The following is an 18,107-nucleotide window of genomic DNA, read 5'->3' on the forward strand; positions in this document are numbered from 1 at the left end:
CACTTTAAATTTAAAACTTTCCCCAATTCTAGCAGCACATGTGTACATGTTGCTCTAGGGTTAGGGTTAGGGTTACAAGCATTAAAATAGAGTGCAGCAGTGTTGCAGCTTCCACATCTGCATGGCATCTGACGCTCTAATTAGAGCCTCGGTGCAAACTGCGCATGTTCCAGGACCCCGACTCATTATGCGATGCAGCAGACACGGAGCTTTTAAATGGGCAACTTAAATTAGCGGCGTAACAATTCTGGCGTACCGGTGCAGCAGCTTATAGACGGAGATGCGCAGCTGCGCAGTATATAGAAAAGAAGCGGGGAAAAGCAGCACCTTTTTAATGCTGCTTCTTACCGCTTGGGGCGTGCGGGCGGCATGTTCATGGCGGCATTCAGGTAAGGGCCGTCTGAAGGCTATACCTTCATGACGTCATGAACACACCCCTTTTTGCCCGTCTGTATCCCGCCTATGTCTCTTAAGTACTATATAGTGACAAAGTGACAAAGCACCAGGCACTCCTGCTCAAACATCCCCCACAATTCAATCGTGGCAACTCTTGCTCTTTCCTGGCTTTTGCTGATGTTCTCACAGAGACTATGAGGGCACTATAGATTGCGAAACCTGCCCTCAAACCAAATCAGTTATACACTTCTTCACCCAGTAGTTCGTACTTGGAAAGGGTGGGCCTGTGCATGCTTATTTATTTATTTAAATTTATTTCATTTTTATGTTGACTTTCTCCCAGAGAGGGAACCAAGGAAGCTCACAGATAAAATCATTTTTAAAATTTTACAATAAAAGAATATTAAAACTTAAAAACAACTAGCTAAAAACAGTATAAAATGTAACTTAATTTTTTTTAAAAAAATCTAACCACGCATGTATAAAACCCTGCCTGACATGATTATGTATTAAAAACATGCTTGATTAAAAATTTCTTTGGCCTGATACAGACGGCGCAGAAGTGCTGTCCTCGGACCAAAACTAGGGCTGGGCAGCACGCAGCAACCGCATGCTCCCCAGTCCTAGTTCATCTAGATGGCACCATTTTGAATGTGTGCCGTCCATACACAGCACAGACTGGCATGTGTGTGACGTCACTGCGCATTCTTCATTCCCACAGCGATTAGATTGTTGCGGGAACGAAGCCAAGGAGAAAGGGGGCGGGTGGCCCTTTTCTCCCATGGCTGCGCCTGTCCGGGTGTCTAGGGACATGCAGCCCTAAGGACACCCCTTTTCTAGGCCATGAGGAAGCAGCATTTTTCTGCTTCTCCATGGCCTGGAAAAGAGCCAGATTGGGGGTGTAGGGGCTGCCAGTGAGGCTTCCCTGGCCCCAATCCAGCGCAGAAAGGGGCGGCAGAGACCCGCTCCTTTTGGGCCATCTGTATCGGCCCTTTATCTACCAGCAAAAGACAAGCAGGAAGAGGGGCAGTATAGCCTCCAATGGAAAGGCATTCCAGAGGATGAGAGCAACTGCCGAGAAGGCTTTCTCTCATGTGCACACCAAGCAAGATTGTGATGGTGTTGGCATTGAGAGAAAGCCTTCCCCCATATATTTTAGGACTCTGGTAGATTTGTATGGGAAGATATGGTCTTTCAGGTTCTCTGGACCTAAGCTGTGTAGGGCTTTATGATTATGCCTACTGAACATCCCACCCGTAGCCAGTCAGCCTATATTTTCCATATTTGATTAAATGAAATGTTTTTGTTTTTAAATGAAGATGAAAAGAAAGATCAACACAGTAATGGGAGTGGTATATTGGCTCCTTTTTCCCATAATGATCTGGTTTGGTTCCTGTGTGAGGGAAACTGCGTACTGTGATATACCCTAGGACAAAATTCTTTCAGCCAAAAAGGAAGACGTTTTCAGCCCGAGATCCAAAATAAGTTTCAAAGACATTCTTGGGGCAGCACCAACAAAATAGTGAGGCTAAAAATTCATAAATATTTATTCCAGAATAATGCTCTTATTATCAGGAACTAAACCTTAGGGGAGCTAATATCAACTTTTAGGATTGGGGAAAACCTGGTTACAAAAGCTGGAAAATCCTTAAACAGTAGTGTCATGGGGAAAGATGAGGAAAGAATTTTAATGGTCAGACCAGAACCAGAGAAGGGCCATATTTGGTCCCAGGACCTAAACTTCCTCAGTAGCCAATCTGACTGTGTTCAGTCATGAACTAGGCGTGTTGTAACCTTTTTCAAGCACAATATCTTGGAATTATATCAACCTATATTTATATGACTAATGAGCAGCTTTGTTTAATTGATGTACACAGAGTTACAGATCCAGATTATAGAATCATAGAATCTTGGCATTGAAAGGGACTGTAATCTTGCCCAATAGTCTGTCATGCAGGAATACAGAACTAAAGCAATTCTGAAGATGCCAATCCAATCTCTATTGAAAGATTTCCAAAGAAGGAGAGTCCACCACTCTCTGGAACAGTATGGAAAAGCTGTCAAATAGCTGTTATGAGGAACAGGTTCTTCTAATGTTTAAGTGGAATCTTTTTTTCTTCTGGTTTTAAATACATTGTCTTGTAGTCTCTGGAATAACAGAAAAGAAGCTTGTTTTATCTTCTACATATTTTTAAAGATGTTACCTCTCAGTGTTCTCTTCTCCAAACAAAGCATAGGCAGCTTCCCACGTCTAACTCTCATACAAAGAAATGACTGTAAAGATCTGATGTACATCAAAGAAAACTCAGCCACTCTTGGTTGTGCACTTTTTGGTTCGATAAAAATGAAAGTTTCCCTACCTGTTTGTAAGCGCCAGTTGGTACAATCTGAAATCTTGCATCCTCCCAACAAATTGCTCTGAACCTGTGAAAATACATTATAAATAAATAATCCAATTCCATCAACCAGAAAACAGGTCTGTGCTGCATGAGGGGATCTCAAATTCAGCTCACAGAGATCTCTCTTGCACAATTACCTCTTCTGAATGAAACCATCTTGGTTCCGGACAAAACTATGGAGGGCAGTGACTTAATTTTTTTGATTAAAATGATTTATAATAACTTTATAGGAACATTTTGTACCTATCCCTTATCTGATTATAGAGGTGGCACACAGACTGGCTCATTAGACAGAAGTAATGAGCCAGTCTACGTGCCACCTCTAATTAGAGAAGAGATACAGTAGGGACAACTGTAGCTGTCATTTTATGTGATAAAGATGAAAGGTGTGTTTTAAAGATTTATTTTCCTTTTACATAATTATTGTGTGTCTGGTATTCAAAATGACAATGTCAACAAGAAGCATTTTGAAATGAGAATTTTCAAGTTCTGATGTATTAGGAGCCTGATGGTTTCTTTGGAATAAATCAAACTTTCCTCAAGCCAGATGCAGATATATTTAGGATTTAGCTCCAAATTGCAGTATGTTCTGGATCAGTGATATTCAGCTTTAATAAATCTGCAGAACCAATTCATCACAAAACAGAATTTCAGGGAGCTGCAAAATCACTGGAACCTTATATTGACGGCAATGTTCAGAACATGGTGAAAAATTATTTTATCTCCGCATCACCACATATGCAGCCCAGACCATTACAACAGATTGGGTATTTCTATGATAAAAACCCCTCCTCCTACCCTTTTCCTTGTTTGCTACATTAAACATTTTGACAAATTATTTTCCTTCTAAATTCTTTTTAATTGCCCAAAGAACTTGCAGTAGGTCATATTGCAGAAAGAAAACTCAAAACATGAAACCTTGACAAAACTGAAGTTACAGACTAGCCTTCTCCAACCTGGCCCATTTAAAATATTTTGGACTATAGCTCCCATCTCTCTCAGCCAGTATGACCAGGAGAAATGGTAATTAAATTCTGGAGGATGCCAGATTCAAGAAGACTGATTTAGACAATGAAAGTACAAACAATCAGACATCATCCATGACATGGTTTTTGTTTCTTCCTGGTAGTGTCACTACCATGTTTAGAACATAACTGAATTACCAGAAAGAGAAGATGCGAAGGACATATCAGATCAGATCAAAGTGCAAGAACCTTGGTTAACTTTTCTAAAATGGTTTCAGGGTGGAGAGAAAATTGGCAGCTTCCTGCTCTGTATTCACATTGTACTCTATTTTGACTGTTGTAGCTCTTCTGTACACTTCCAGGTATTTCCATTATACTATATTCTAATCATGGTAGATTGCCCAAAGCAAAAGAAAGGACAACAAAGAGCAGATCCACCTTTGTTGAGGCTTGTAAAAGAGGGTATCACAGGACAATGCAAGGGGTGTGGACAACATTAGGTGACATCCCAGAGGTAGGGTGACACCCAGTGGGACCTTCCTTCTTCAGGACAGGAGGGCTGAATGCTCATCCTTCCCGGCTGCTTTGTCCCTAGGCTTTCTTTCTTGGGAGGAAGCCCAGTGACAGAGCAGCATAAGGGGTGAATACACACCGTTCCTGGGTGACTCCCTCCATACCAGGTGATACCACTAACTAGTGATACCACTGCTCTAAACCTGATAATGATATGATGTTCAATTATGGCCCAGCATATACATTGCTTGTTCTGGTTAGTTGTTGCTGGTCTTGAGGCCTGCTGTACCAAGGAAAAAAATACCTAATGAGCAATCAGCACAAAACACAGAGGGATTCCACCTGGTTCTCAAATGGAGCTAGCTTAGGCCTAATTGCTTGGGAACAGGGCAGATGAATCTCCTCTTCCTACCTGTTTCTCAGGTGTACTATAAACTTATGTCTGCATTATCAATCTGAGCAAGGTTCTTATTTATGCAGAAACATGCTCACAATTATTTCACCAGTATATATAGTTACTGTTGTGCCAACAATAATGCAACTGAAATAGCTATAAATTAATTACTGAGTATCGGCATACACAGAAAAATATGTAGCACAGTTACTTGTAGAAAGTAGTGGTAGGAACTGCTGCTGAATAACACTTTGATGTGCAATCAAATAATTCTTTTAAATATATCCACCCAGATATGTTCCCATCATAATCTGACTTACCATTTAAATTCTGTCCAACTCGCCATTCACCCTCAACAGAGGGGTCTGCAATCAATCCAGTGAGAATTCTAGAATCAAAAGCTGTGTTGTCATCTTCCAAACCATTTATAAAAAAGCTGATTTTTATGTGATGAACCTATAAAAAGGCATTGTAAGGGAAAGTTCTTTGTATAAACAACTGATGTTAAAATTAATTCTAATGTCATAAATTATCTGACACATTAATTTGGAATGCAATACATCAGTGCATTACTTAAACACATTACAATCCCATCTTGCATTTCCAGTTCTCATTATACTATGTTCAGATACTGAGAAAAGAAAGTTTTTGCAGTGAGTGAATTACAAATGTCTACTAGAATAATATTGGAAGCTCCTTTTTGGTCTCATGTACATGAATACTGATATACTTTCACAGAATTCTTACATGGTCAAACATGATCAGAACTATTATTGTAAGTATTTTGATAGTAACAAATAAAACTAGACTAGGGCAGTCAATTATTCTGATCATTGATTGACTAATGTCTTTCATCACACTTTAATCTGCTGGCCATATACACAGACAGAATCTCCTTCCCTTTCAGATATCAAAAAGACAGAGAAGTATGTAGGCTTATTCTTCTTCCTCTTTTCCTCTTATGGCTCCTTCACTTGAACATCTGAGTATATCAGAAGTCATAGCTATTGGAATTCATACATGTGTGCCTTGCTCTCTCTCAGAAGAGAGCTTATAAAAGGATCATCTTTCACAATCTTCTTTAATGTCTGCCTCTTTGGAAGACATCAAAGGGCACTGTACGGTGGCAAAGTGCCACTTAGCACAATGGCCTCCCCCTCATTTTTATTTATAACATTTTGTGTTGTTATTGTTGTCATATCATCAGGAGAAAGAGGGATACTTACTTTTGTATGTAGCCCAAACATGTCAGAACCATGGACATTTGCATACTAACACATATCCTGCAACTGTCCCAATTTGGCAGGGACAGTCCCGATTAAATGTCTATTGTCCCACTTTTTTAGCTGTTTTTAAAATGTCCTTTTCTCTCTCCTCCTCCTACCTTTCTTCTTTGTCTTGAGTTTACTTCAGTTGTTTCAGTTACTTCACTTGCTACAATCTGAGTTCAAAGTACAATAGTAGTTTGTACTCAGTTAACTCAGCAGGGGAGAGGAAGCATAGGATCTTGCCGTTCCCTGTAGACTCAAGCAAAAGCAAACTGCTGCAGTCTTGTGGTTTCCTCCTCATTAATACATTTTGCCATCCTGTCTACACTCTGACACTCCTTGGCCATGCATCCTGATTTACATCTGTGAAATGTTGAAGGACATACTGACACTACTATTACTAGTAAGAGGAAGAGAACAGAAGTGCTGCAGCATCATACAGGGAGGCACAGAGAAGGCCACTACTCTCCCGCTCCATTTTGGCTTTCTTTTTTCATGAGATAAGGCTCAAAATGAGGGCATTGCCTCCCAATATGAATCCTGCTACCTCATGACATTTTCCTTCATTTGCCAAATTTCTAGCACTGGAGTAACTTAGAGCCTTATCACATGATTCTAAATTACTCTAGTGCTAGAATTGTATGATTCTAAGTTACTCAAGGAACTTAAAACTTGTTTTGGAGATTCTGAAATACAGTTTAGGAATCCAAAGAAAAAGGGAAGCCAAAGTTGACCAGGAAATGTCAACACAGCAAAACTAAGAGTTTTAGTATTCAAAGACATAGCCATGTTAATCTGCATCAGTATGCAATGGGATCTTGTAGCACTTTTGATACTTCACTCCATGCATCTAGTATCAGATGGGTCAAAGAACATCCCTGTCCTATCCTTTTCCCATCCTTGTCCTGTACTTCCTATGCTATCACAGGAAGGACTTTCACATGATGTTATGCCAACCCTGTCATTGTCCTGTCCAGAAAGTGCAAATTACAGTGATCATGTGAAAAACTTTCATATGACATTGCGCTGATCCTGTCATTGTCCCATGAGTGAAATGGAAATGTCCTCTCATTTCCCATCATTTTGTATTAATGGAAGAATCCATTAATGCAATTCCACTTCACTGCTGGGACAATGACTGGAATCAGTGTGACATGTGTGAATTTCTTTCACATGATAGCAGTCACAGATGGAATAAGGATGGGAGTGACCTGCTCCCATCCCATCCCATCACTGTCCCCATGTGATAATCTCCCAAGTCTACAAAAGCTTATACTACAAACTTCTTTCTCTCAGGTGCTACAACATCCCTTTACATAAGAGTTCTACATAAGATTGATTTTCAATGCTAAAAATTTGAAGGAAAATTTTATTGGCGTGGCAGAATTCTCATTGGAGGCTAATGTCCTCATTTTCCCACTCCTTGAAGAGACATGTATGATGAGGCCTCTTTGTTTCTACTTATATACAGGACCATTGAATATCCTGATTACTTTATAGTTTATCCAAGTTCCACTTTTTATCCTTTCATAATTTGATATTTTATGAGTAGAAAGTGACTCTATGATACATTAATATCTGTGTGCATGCACTGAAATAATTACAGCCATACCATTAAAACCAGATCTTCAAAATAAGTACTTACACATAATTAATTATTTTTTTTATAAAATCATTTATATACAATTAATTCATTCTTTTCAAAAATACTCTAACCAAAATTCGTAAAGTATTTTCATAATTACAGGAATGTGGTTTGAGGAGGAGTATCACATGATCCTGCTTCCTACTCTGTTGTGAGTGTTGAAATCAAAATGAGGCAAATAAATGGGAAGAGATTGTGTTTTATACCAATGGCCAGTGTTTTGCAGTTTTTAGATATTTTTAATAATAATAATAATAATAATAATAATAATACCTACTTTAGTTACTTCTGAGAATCAGCAAAATATGCTTACTTTAAATTAATAATAACTAATGGTTATTAAACAATAACTAATCTTGAGAACTAATCTATTTAAAGTTACTTTACATAAATAATAAACAATGACAGCTAACTACTTTTTTGGCCTTTGAAACCATAATTGCAAATGGTAGAAATACTTTTCTTAGTCAGGAATCATAGTACTGCCAATCTGTTTTCTACCTTTTAAAGCAGGGCATGGTGAATTGAAATGAATTACCAACAATCCCTCAACGGTGCAGTCATATGAAACATTTTAGTTGAAGTAATTGGCTTTTAGCCATGTTTACCCAAGAGGGTGCATATGACGCTCTAGTACTTCTGGGGGAAGTCACGGGGTAAAAGCTATATTAGCCCCGAATAAACGGTTTAATCCAGCATAGCATAGCAATTGCCTCTAAAGCCACTTTAGAGTTTAGAAAAAGAGTGACATCTTCTAACCAAATTTCCTGGTCTGATACTGCAATTTAAGATTTCACTACAAACACAAAGAAAAGAAAAATTGCAGTAACCAATCTGTTTTTCATCTTTCCACTTTTATTTGCTGTGTGCCAAGTACTCTCAAAGACCATGAAGGAAGCTAGCAGTGTTAGTCTGTTGCAGCAAAAAAACAAAAACAAAGCAAAACAAAACAAAACAACCCAAGCAAAGAACCTGGTGGCACTTTGAAAACAAACAAGATTTAATTGGCATAAACTTTAATGGGCTCCAGCCTATTTTCTTTCAGTTTGGTGAATCAAGTAGAAACTGTGAACAAATTATTCCTGGTAAACAGAATAGTTCTTTTAAGGATTTTGAGCTCTGGATTACACATAACAATGAATTGTTTTTCTAATTGCAATCTGCTTTGTTCTTTTCTTAGAGCTATGAAGAAATGGCACACAAGACTTCTAATAGGGATTCTAAAAAAAAAGTCACCATTGCTGTAATTCTGCTCAAACTGGCTGTCTCAGCACAGTGATACAACACCTCTAGGAGTGTCCAACATCATGGCAAGATTTGGTATCCTGAATGAAACCAAGGTACCAGGTGGGTTTTTTGTCAGTTTCCAGAATATGTGTAAAATATAATGTACATGAAACCTCTGTTTCTGTGCAAAACTAGTGTCTTTTCCTTTTCATAATACTTGGAGCACACATACAGCAAACAGGACAGATCGAGCAATAAAATAGACACAAGTAACCTATTCAACCTTGTAGTGCATTTACTACAAGGCAAAAGCTACTACATTTTCCAGTACAAATATAATGGAAGTTAATGAAATAGGTGTGTCACTGGGAATTACTCATTTAACAACAACAACAGCAAAATCAGTAACAGAGGCTGAAATAACATGGAAAGTATTCAGCTGTCTTCCATTCCCACTACTCTCCTGTGCTGATGCCTGTAGACCATCTCCAAATGAAACCTAATGCCATACCTGTCACTTGTCAAACTACATAGAACTAAATAGAACTAACTCAGAAAATATGAGGTAGGCCTATACAAGGCTACCTCAAGTCTCATGAAAGGAGGTCCTCTTGCAAGATTGTTAGACACCTGTGATCTCAAATCTTGCAGGAACTAAAAAAACCAACAACAAACCAGGAAATTCTTAGGCTGCCAGGCCAATATCCATTACTAGATAAGGGGAACAGGGAGAACCTGGAGAGTAGGAAGTTCATATACCTGGCACATCTTCAACAGACAGATCCCCTCCCATGACACACACATTTGGTATGTAATATGTGGTCATTTTGCTGCATACCAAATGCTCTGACATCTATCTGTGATGTCTCTGGAACTACCTCTTTATGTTTTGAGACTAAAGGAATAGAGAAAGAGACTTTCCTTGGGGCTGGCCAAAGATAGAAACCCTCACTTATGTTTTGTGAATTAAGAGAGGGGATCTTGGGTTGGCATTCTGGATGCAGGCCAGCCGGGGAGCAGACCAGAGTTGGTTACCCTTGGGGCTCAGGTGTTCTACCCAGGGGAAACTGGGGAGGTGGTCTATGGATGGACCAGCTACCCCAGTTGCTCCCACACTAGGTTGCTGCCCCCCCCCCCATTTTGTGGATCTTGAGAAAGAAACAGTTAAATAGGAGAATTTAAATAAAGTTGTCCATTTTATAACTCAGTTCTCTGTGTCTGGTCTTATTTCACTGGTAGGTCAGCAATGCAGTAATCCACAGCTAAGCATCCCATACTGATGGCCAGCTTACTTTTCTTTAAAACATTCAAAGGACCTTCCACCACCTTTTAATGTAGTGCATTCCACTGTTAAACAGATCTCATTGTCAGGAAGCTGTGCCTAAAGTTTAGTTGGAAACTCCTTTTATGTCATTTGAATACTAATTCTATGAGCATCAGAAAACAAACTTGCTCCACTTTCCAAGCGACAGTTTTCAGTGTTTGAACACAGCAATCATGCCACTTCTCAATCTGCCCTTCTCTAGAGTAAATATACCCATTGGTTTCCAGACTCTTGGCTTCCAGACTCTTTACCACATTAGTTCCTCTCTTCTAGACATGTTCTCGCTTCTCAGTATCTTATTAAACCATGACAACCAAAACTGAACAAAACTGAAATCTGGCCATAGCAGAACATGATTATTTCCCTTAAGCTGGATATATGTCTGCTGATAGTTTCTTGTTTCTTTTTCTTGTTGACTTACAGTCTCTTAAAACATCTAGATTCTTTTTTTTATTTTTATTATACAAAAAATAAAAGACATACAAAACAAACTTACAAAACAAGTATTACATATAAACATTAACAACAAGTCAACAGACCAATCACATTTTTTGAACAGATTATCAGAGATACTATACAGAAGTACATTCTCAACAATTGCAGAAGATCAAACGATATCCTTCTTATCTGATTTAATATAAGGTTATCCCATTAAATTATAGTTAAATATATAACCTCTGCCAAATGTGTTTAAAGGAAAAGACAAGCAAACATACTACTTTTCCCTTTTAGGTCCTCACTAGTTTGCCCAAGTTTAAGAAAGTAAAAAAAGGTAATCTATTATACCTTTTTGGTTTATCTATATTAATATATTATATCATATGTATCTTATAACATCCTGTATCATCATTATGACGCTTTTGCTCTATCATACGTGTCCAAACACTCTCATTCCTCTTTAATAGACACAATCTTATCATTTCTTAGGCTTGCAGTAAGTATATCCAAGCTTTTAGCCTCTAATCTTGACCAACCATTCCTCTTCTGTTCGTATCTGTGGGCTTTTCCAATGTTGGGCATAGGGAATTCTAGACATAGTAATCATATACAAAATTAAACGAGAGGTTTCCTTCACCTTTTTACCCTCCAAAGTGCAGGTCATATTTAACAGATGTTAAACATCTAGACTCTTTTAATGTACACTGCCATCAAGCCAGATGTACCTATTCTATATTTGTGCATCTGATTTTTCATACCTAAAGGGAATGCCTTACATTTATACATGTTGAAATCTATTTTATTAGTTTTGGCCTACTTGGGATCTCCTGGAGTCATCATGATTCCTAATTTTGCCTTCTGAACTCTGCTTCCTCTCCCAGTTTGGTATCATTTGCAGAACCGATGAACATTCCATCCATTCCTTCCTACAAGTCAATTCAGATGTTCAACAAAACTAGGGTTGACACAGTATCCTGTGTCAGCTCACTTCTTTCCAAGAAGATGAAGAACCATTTGTGAGCACTCTTTCAGTTTGGCCTGTCAACCACTACAAATCTGCCTAATATCTAGCAGCAGAGTTGTCTAACCCACATTTTATTGGCATGTCTGCAATAATATCATTCATGAAGGAGCTTATCCAAAGCTTTACTGAAATACTTAGTACTTGTATATTTTAATAAAGCTTCAAAAACCTTTATGTAGTGAAGTTATTAGCCTTTACTAGTGCACATGTTGTTCCAAAGAACAGAATGGAAAACTAAGCTTTTAAAGCTTTTCTTGCTGCTCCTCCTGCTGCTACTACTGTTGTTCTTGCTGCCAGTTTGTGGAACCCTATTTCCATTTTGCATAAACAGGTACTCATGAGTTTAAAGGGATGGCTGCTGAATTGTCTCTCCAAATAGATGCTGAGAGAAGCTAGAGTGCTTTAGTCTGCCTTGATATCCACTCTAATCAAATCAAATGGGACTGGAATAATTGCATCCTGGAAACAATGAGTGTATGAGGACAAACAAAAGGCTTATGAAAAGGCAGAATAATTTGGTGCAAAAGCAGAAGCTGGGCCCTGAAAAAATTCATTTGGAAAATCAGAACATGAACATTCGAAATGCCATTCCCCTGTCAATAAAGCCACACAAATTTCTGACCAATATAAACAGACACAGTTATCTATAAATCTAAGCCTGAATTGTTATCATTAGTGGTTCAGGCACCCTAGGCTATATTAGTATTTTAAGTAAGAAAATGTGAAATGAATAGAACATTGATTTTTATGGAGAAAATTCACCTCCTTAAATAAAAATATTTAACAGATACTGGAGTGTAATATTCTTATTTCCAGAAGCAGTCAATATTGTCCAAATTTGTGATAACATGGAATCATTGCCCTTCCGCTGAAGAAAAATCTGAAGGGTATTATCATAATGGCTAGGCAGTGCGATTCGGTTCAAGAAAGTTCTCGCATATGGAAATTTTCCTACTCAGAGAGCATTACTCTCATTCTGTGTTAGCTTTGTCTATTGATGCAACAATGTGCAGTGAACACATAAACATTTGTTTATTATTTTAACAGAAAGTCTTCCTTAAGCATCTGATGTCATTTTCATGTGTGTGGGTCTGAGTATATGTGTGTGTTGCTGGAAATGTTTCTCTTTTTCCATCACACATTTTTTACAGCCTGTTACTGTCTGTTGGTGTTTGACTGTTATCATTATAAAAGATACAGGCTTTTTTATTTTGTTATTTGTAGCATTATCTCATGTTTTACAACATCTTTGCACACAACACACAGGCAACATGAAATATAACTAGTGAGAAGTTCTCAGTGGTATTAATGCATAAAAAAAGAATGTGGTTCCATCTTCACTGTCTTTACCCAGCCAAAAGCTGATGAACAGCCAATTTTCCTTTATCACATTAGCACAGCCATGAGGGAAACGCATTTGTTCTAGTCAGCTACACTAAAGATACTATTACCAATCTAACATATACATGTTTTATATCAGCAGTATTCTCGGAGTATGAGAGAGCCAACAATATATTAACACTAGCATGACAGTTTATTTAAGAAAAGAAAATTGTCTCTGTAGAGGGACAGAAGTTAGAAATGTATGGCTAAAGCTCAGTGTCACTGGCCTAATAAAGGTAATAATTCTTCAGCTTTCTTTATAGCAGGTAACAGTCCAGTGACAGTCCTGTCATATCATTCAAATAAAAATGTTGTCTTTTACAAGTTTAAGCGTACCTTTATTTTTAAGTCAGAAATGAAGTGCATTCTATATCCTTCTTTTGTGGTGGGAACATTCATGTTTGGGATTCAGGATTAAGTTGCCTGACTTTATTAAAGATGTGCTTATTGCACATCAGGAAGATATTCAATAATAGGACCCTATAGGGCCTTATTTAGTTCTTAGTACTGTACAGAGCCTACAGCTTTGTCAGAGTTATACTGATGATGCTCTTTATGAGGGCAAAAACAGGATGATGATTGGTGGTTTATCCCAAACTATCATAGACATGGTTTGGAATGGTGATCTAGCCTAACCCCTGCCATGTCAAAGTACGCCTGAGACAGTCATACAATCTCTGTTTAAAGAAAAGAAGGAGAACCCACCATCCTCCAAAACACTGGAAGTGCTCTTACTGTCAGGAAGTTCTTCCTAATGTTTTGGCAGTATCCCCATTCTTCAATTCGAATCCATTGGTTCTTGTTCTAGTCTTCAGAACATGGTGAAAATTATGCACCATTTTCAACATAGCATCTCTTCAAATATTAAAAAAAATGGCTATAATATCATCTCCCAGTCTTTTCTTCTCCATGCTAAACATTCCCAGTTCTCTAAGCCATTCCTCACAGGACTTGGTTTCCAGACTCCTTACCATTTTGGTCTCTCTCCCAGGGACGTAGCCAAGGGAGGTGTTCTTGGGGTCCGGACCCCCCCCCTTCCATTAGAAAAATGAATGGTGTGTGCTGCTGCGCTGCCACACCCAAGCCCCATTATAATGGTGGCACTTAGTCTGGACCCCCCCTTCCTAAAATCCTGGCTACGTCCCTGTCTCTCCTCTGAACATATTGAAGCTTGTTAATATCCTTTTTGAATTGTGGTGCCCAGAACTGGACACAATACGCCAGATGACATCTAACCAAAGCTGAGCAGCATAGTACTATTACATTCTTTGATCTGGACACTATACTCCTGTTGATGCAGCCCAGAATTGCATTGGCCTTTTTGGCAGCTGCATCACATTGTTTACTCATGTTAAGCTTGTGGCCTACTAAGACTTCTAGATTCTTTTTACATATGCTGTTGTCATTCAGTCTATACTAGTACATTTCATTTTTCTGTCCTATGTGTAATTCCTTACATTTGACCTTGTAGAAATTCATTCTCTTATTTTTCCCCCAGCTCGCCACCCCATTAGTCACTTCTCCCCAGGATTAAAAGGAGCCATTTGTGACCACTCTTTGAGACTGGTTCATCAGCCAATTACAAATCCACCCAAAATAGCATTGTCTAGCCCACACTTGATCAGATAATTATCAGATAATTTTATATTTTGTATTTAAAATTGTTATCAATGGTATGTTTTTCAGTATATTTCAATTTTTTTATTTTACAGATGATTTTATAAAATTATTTATAAATATAAATATGCAGGTTCATCTTCATTCCATCCCATTTTAATTTGTTAATCTCAAATTTTTGAGGGTACATGAAAATGCATATTTAATTCATATTTAAATACATATTTTAATTGTTTTTATCTCAGAATAAATATTTTGATATACTTGTTTTAAAAGTGAGAACTGTGTTATAACATTTCTGAAGTGCAGAAGCTAGCTGATAAGTAATTTCTTTTGTACACCATAGTCTGATGAGAGTGGATCAGCTCAATTCCTATAAGATTTTGCAAAGGCTGGTTTAAACAGGCTTCACCAAACACAGACCATGTACTGTCTTGGGTTCCTCTTATGTTTTTCAAGGACTCCTTGGGCACTGATGAATCTGTTCACAATGTATATTTCAGCAAGCACAGGACTGAAATGGGCTCAGAGGATGACAGTATTACAGGAAAGGTACTAACTACATCAGAGAGAAAAAAAACCTTATTTTTTTCCAGTGTTACTTTGTGTGCTGTTCTGGAAGCATTGTGAACTGAAAAGCACTGAACTGAGAATCATTATCAGGACCCAGCTTACTATGGATACTAGGAAACTACTATCAAATCTTTTTACCCTGAGTCTACTTGGATAAAAACAATGGCCTGGTACATATGGACCTTTTACGTGCCCTCGTCACGTGCTAGGGGTTGGCTGAGGGCGGAGTGCCCACACGCCCCGCAACCCCCGCATGTGACGAGGGCGTAACAATGGTGGTGCCCTGTATACATGGGCACCACCACTGTTACATAAGTAACTGGCACACTCATTACGTAATGAGTGTGCCAGTTACTTTGTTACATAAGTGCTGCCAAACCGCGCGGCACTTACATAACAAAGCGGGTTCTTTTTCTGCCGGTGGGAAGCCTTGTGGTTTGGAGGTTAGGCCTCCCTCTGGCGGAAAAACAGATGCTGGCAGGCCGCCCTTTTTGGGCGCTCTGTACCGTGCCATTGTTAATACTACAGCGGAAGTAAAGAAGAAATCATTGAAGGTTTCCATCTTCAGTAATTTCTGATGACTGTTCCAAAAGTTCTAGTGCACTTCTTCAGAAACTGCTGCTTTCATTCTCAGTTGCATTTGTTTGTGTCCAGTGATATCAGAAAGTAACTAGTTCTCATAGAATCACAGAACTGGAAGAGACCACAAGGGCCACCCAGTCCAAACCCCTGTTATGCAGGAATAGACAATCAAATCACCCCTGACAGATGGCCATCCAGCCTCTGTTTAAAAACCTCCAAAGAAGGAGTCTCCACCATAATCCAAGGGAGTGTGTTCCACTGTCAAACAGTTCTTACTGCCAGGAAGTTCTTCCTATTGTTGAGATGTAATCTCTTTTCCTGTAGTTTGCATCCATTGCTCTGTGCCCTAGTCTCTAGAACTACAGAATACAAACTTGTTTCGTCCTCACTATGGCATTCTTTCAAACAGCAATAGCAATAGCAGCTTCATTTATATACTGTTTTATACCACACTAAGTAGTCTCTAAGCATCTTACAACTGTAAGCTAATTGCCCCCAACAAGCTGGGTACTCATTTTAGTGGCCTCAGAAGGATGCAAGTAAGAGTGCTATCATATCACCACTTAACCTTCTCTTCTCCAGGCTAAAAATACCCAAAGTCCCTAAGTCACTCCTCATAGGGCATGGTTTCCAGACCTTTCACCATTTTGATCACCCTCCTCAGGACATACTCTATGATTTGGCTTCATTTTCCCACAATGATACCTTCACAGAACAAACTCTGATTTCACTCCATTTTTCATTCATTTTGGCTAGAATTGTCCATGCGACTAATCAGAGAAGAAGGTACACTCATAAGAAAGGACATAATGGCCCTGAAGGAGCTACAGAAAGTTCAAACAATGACAGCAAACAAGGTGACAAAAAGTTTGACATCTATTTAATTTTGACATTTTTGGAAATGGTCCAGTCTTCCCACAATTAAAAATACAGCAGTACCTCTTTGTCACACCTTAAAACAAGAGAATAGGAAAACCAAATAAGGAAGAGATGTGGCCCCAGACATTTCTGGACTGCAATTCCCATCAACTCTTCCCATTGGCTATGCTAGAAAACGTATTCAGGGTAGCCATGCTGACCATATTAGGGATACTGGGAGTTACAGTCCACTAATACATGGAGGTCCACATATTCCCCCATTCATTACACACAGAGACCGTAATAAGCCATTCCATGTGACAGTTGATATCACATGTTAAGGCATGTGTGTATAACTATCAGAAATGGAAATAATTTTCTTTGTACAAGCAACACACATGCATCATTTTTTTCTTTTCTTTTTACACATGTATCTATGTAGTTATGTAAAAAAGTTTAAATCACACAATGAGCCACTCACCACAAAGCCATATAAATCTTCATTTTGAAACAACAATATAATCATCTGGTTTTATTCTTAAACCATGTAATAGAAGGACAGCCTGCACTTGGTTTGGTTTGGTTTTCTTGTCCTGATTAGTCGACCAAATGAATATTGGATCCTTACACTTACCAAGTTCAGTTTCATGATTTACACAGTGACCTTCGGTTCACTAAAACAGTAAGGTAAACCCACACCAGTGCACCAAAATCAATTCAACTGGAGTTTGGTCTTCTTGCTGAGATCTTACAACAAGCTGTTTTTAACATATGGTTTGTTTTGCATCTTACACAACCCATACAGTTAAGAAGCAAAAATATTTGTTTCTTCCAACTTCTCTATGATATGACTCCCACCTTTCCTCAACCCCACTATTGGTGCATATCAAGTTCTTTCTGAATAAAATCAGTTTACAAGAGTAGACACAACATTAATTCCAAGGTGAGAAAACAGATTAAGGTTATGACCAAAATGACAGGTCTATGACTTCCTTGAATTGCTTAATAGAGACAACAAATCAACAGTGGTTACTGATGACAACAGATACAAGGAAACACAATAGATAGTAGAGGTAAGGAGAGAAGAAATTAGTAATAATAATAATAATTTGTTTTATTTATATACCGCTATTCCAAAGATCATAGCGATGAACAGCAAGTAAGCTAATTTGCCCCCAACAGTCTGGGTACTCATTTTAGCGACCTCGGAAGGATGCAAGCCTGAGTCGAGCTTGGGCCCTTTTGCTGGTCTTGAACTCGCAACCTTGTGGTTTTGAGTGAATGGCTGCAGTACAGGCATTTAACCACTGCGCCACCAGATAATGTCTATCCATTATCTAATCCCCCCCCAAAAAAAGTTCAAGGATAAAATTCAAGTTCAGCATTTCTAATATTCTAGTTTTTGACTGTATTTTTATTAGTTATAATCAGTTCTGATGGAGAATGGGTCAACTATCATTGTTAAATAAAATATGACTTTTAAAAAACAGATTCTAAGATT

At 38.4% G+C, this 18,107-nt stretch overlaps 1 protein-coding gene across 1 annotated transcript in view; it reads right to left on the reverse strand.

Annotated features, from left to right (window-relative positions):
- The window catches only part of USH2A (usherin), a 665,032-nt gene that overhangs the window by 595,279 nt on the left and 51,646 nt on the right, over window positions 1-18,107 (reverse strand). The window contains exons 3-4 of the mRNA XM_089528326.1: window positions 4,988-5,123; window positions 2,757-2,820 (exon numbers count right to left, since the gene is read on the reverse strand). Of these exons, the coding sequence (XP_089384452.1) occupies window positions 2,757-2,820; window positions 4,988-5,123 (200 nt within the window). The remainder of the gene's footprint in view (window positions 1-2,756; window positions 2,821-4,987; window positions 5,124-18,107) is intronic.

The sequence above is a fragment of the Sceloporus occidentalis genome, unplaced genomic scaffold (assembly GCF_023333645.1).
Source record: "Sceloporus occidentalis isolate IW3139 unplaced genomic scaffold, rSceOcc1.0.p SCAF_6, whole genome shotgun sequence".
NCBI lineage: Eukaryota > Metazoa > Chordata > Lepidosauria > Squamata > Phrynosomatidae > Sceloporus > Sceloporus occidentalis.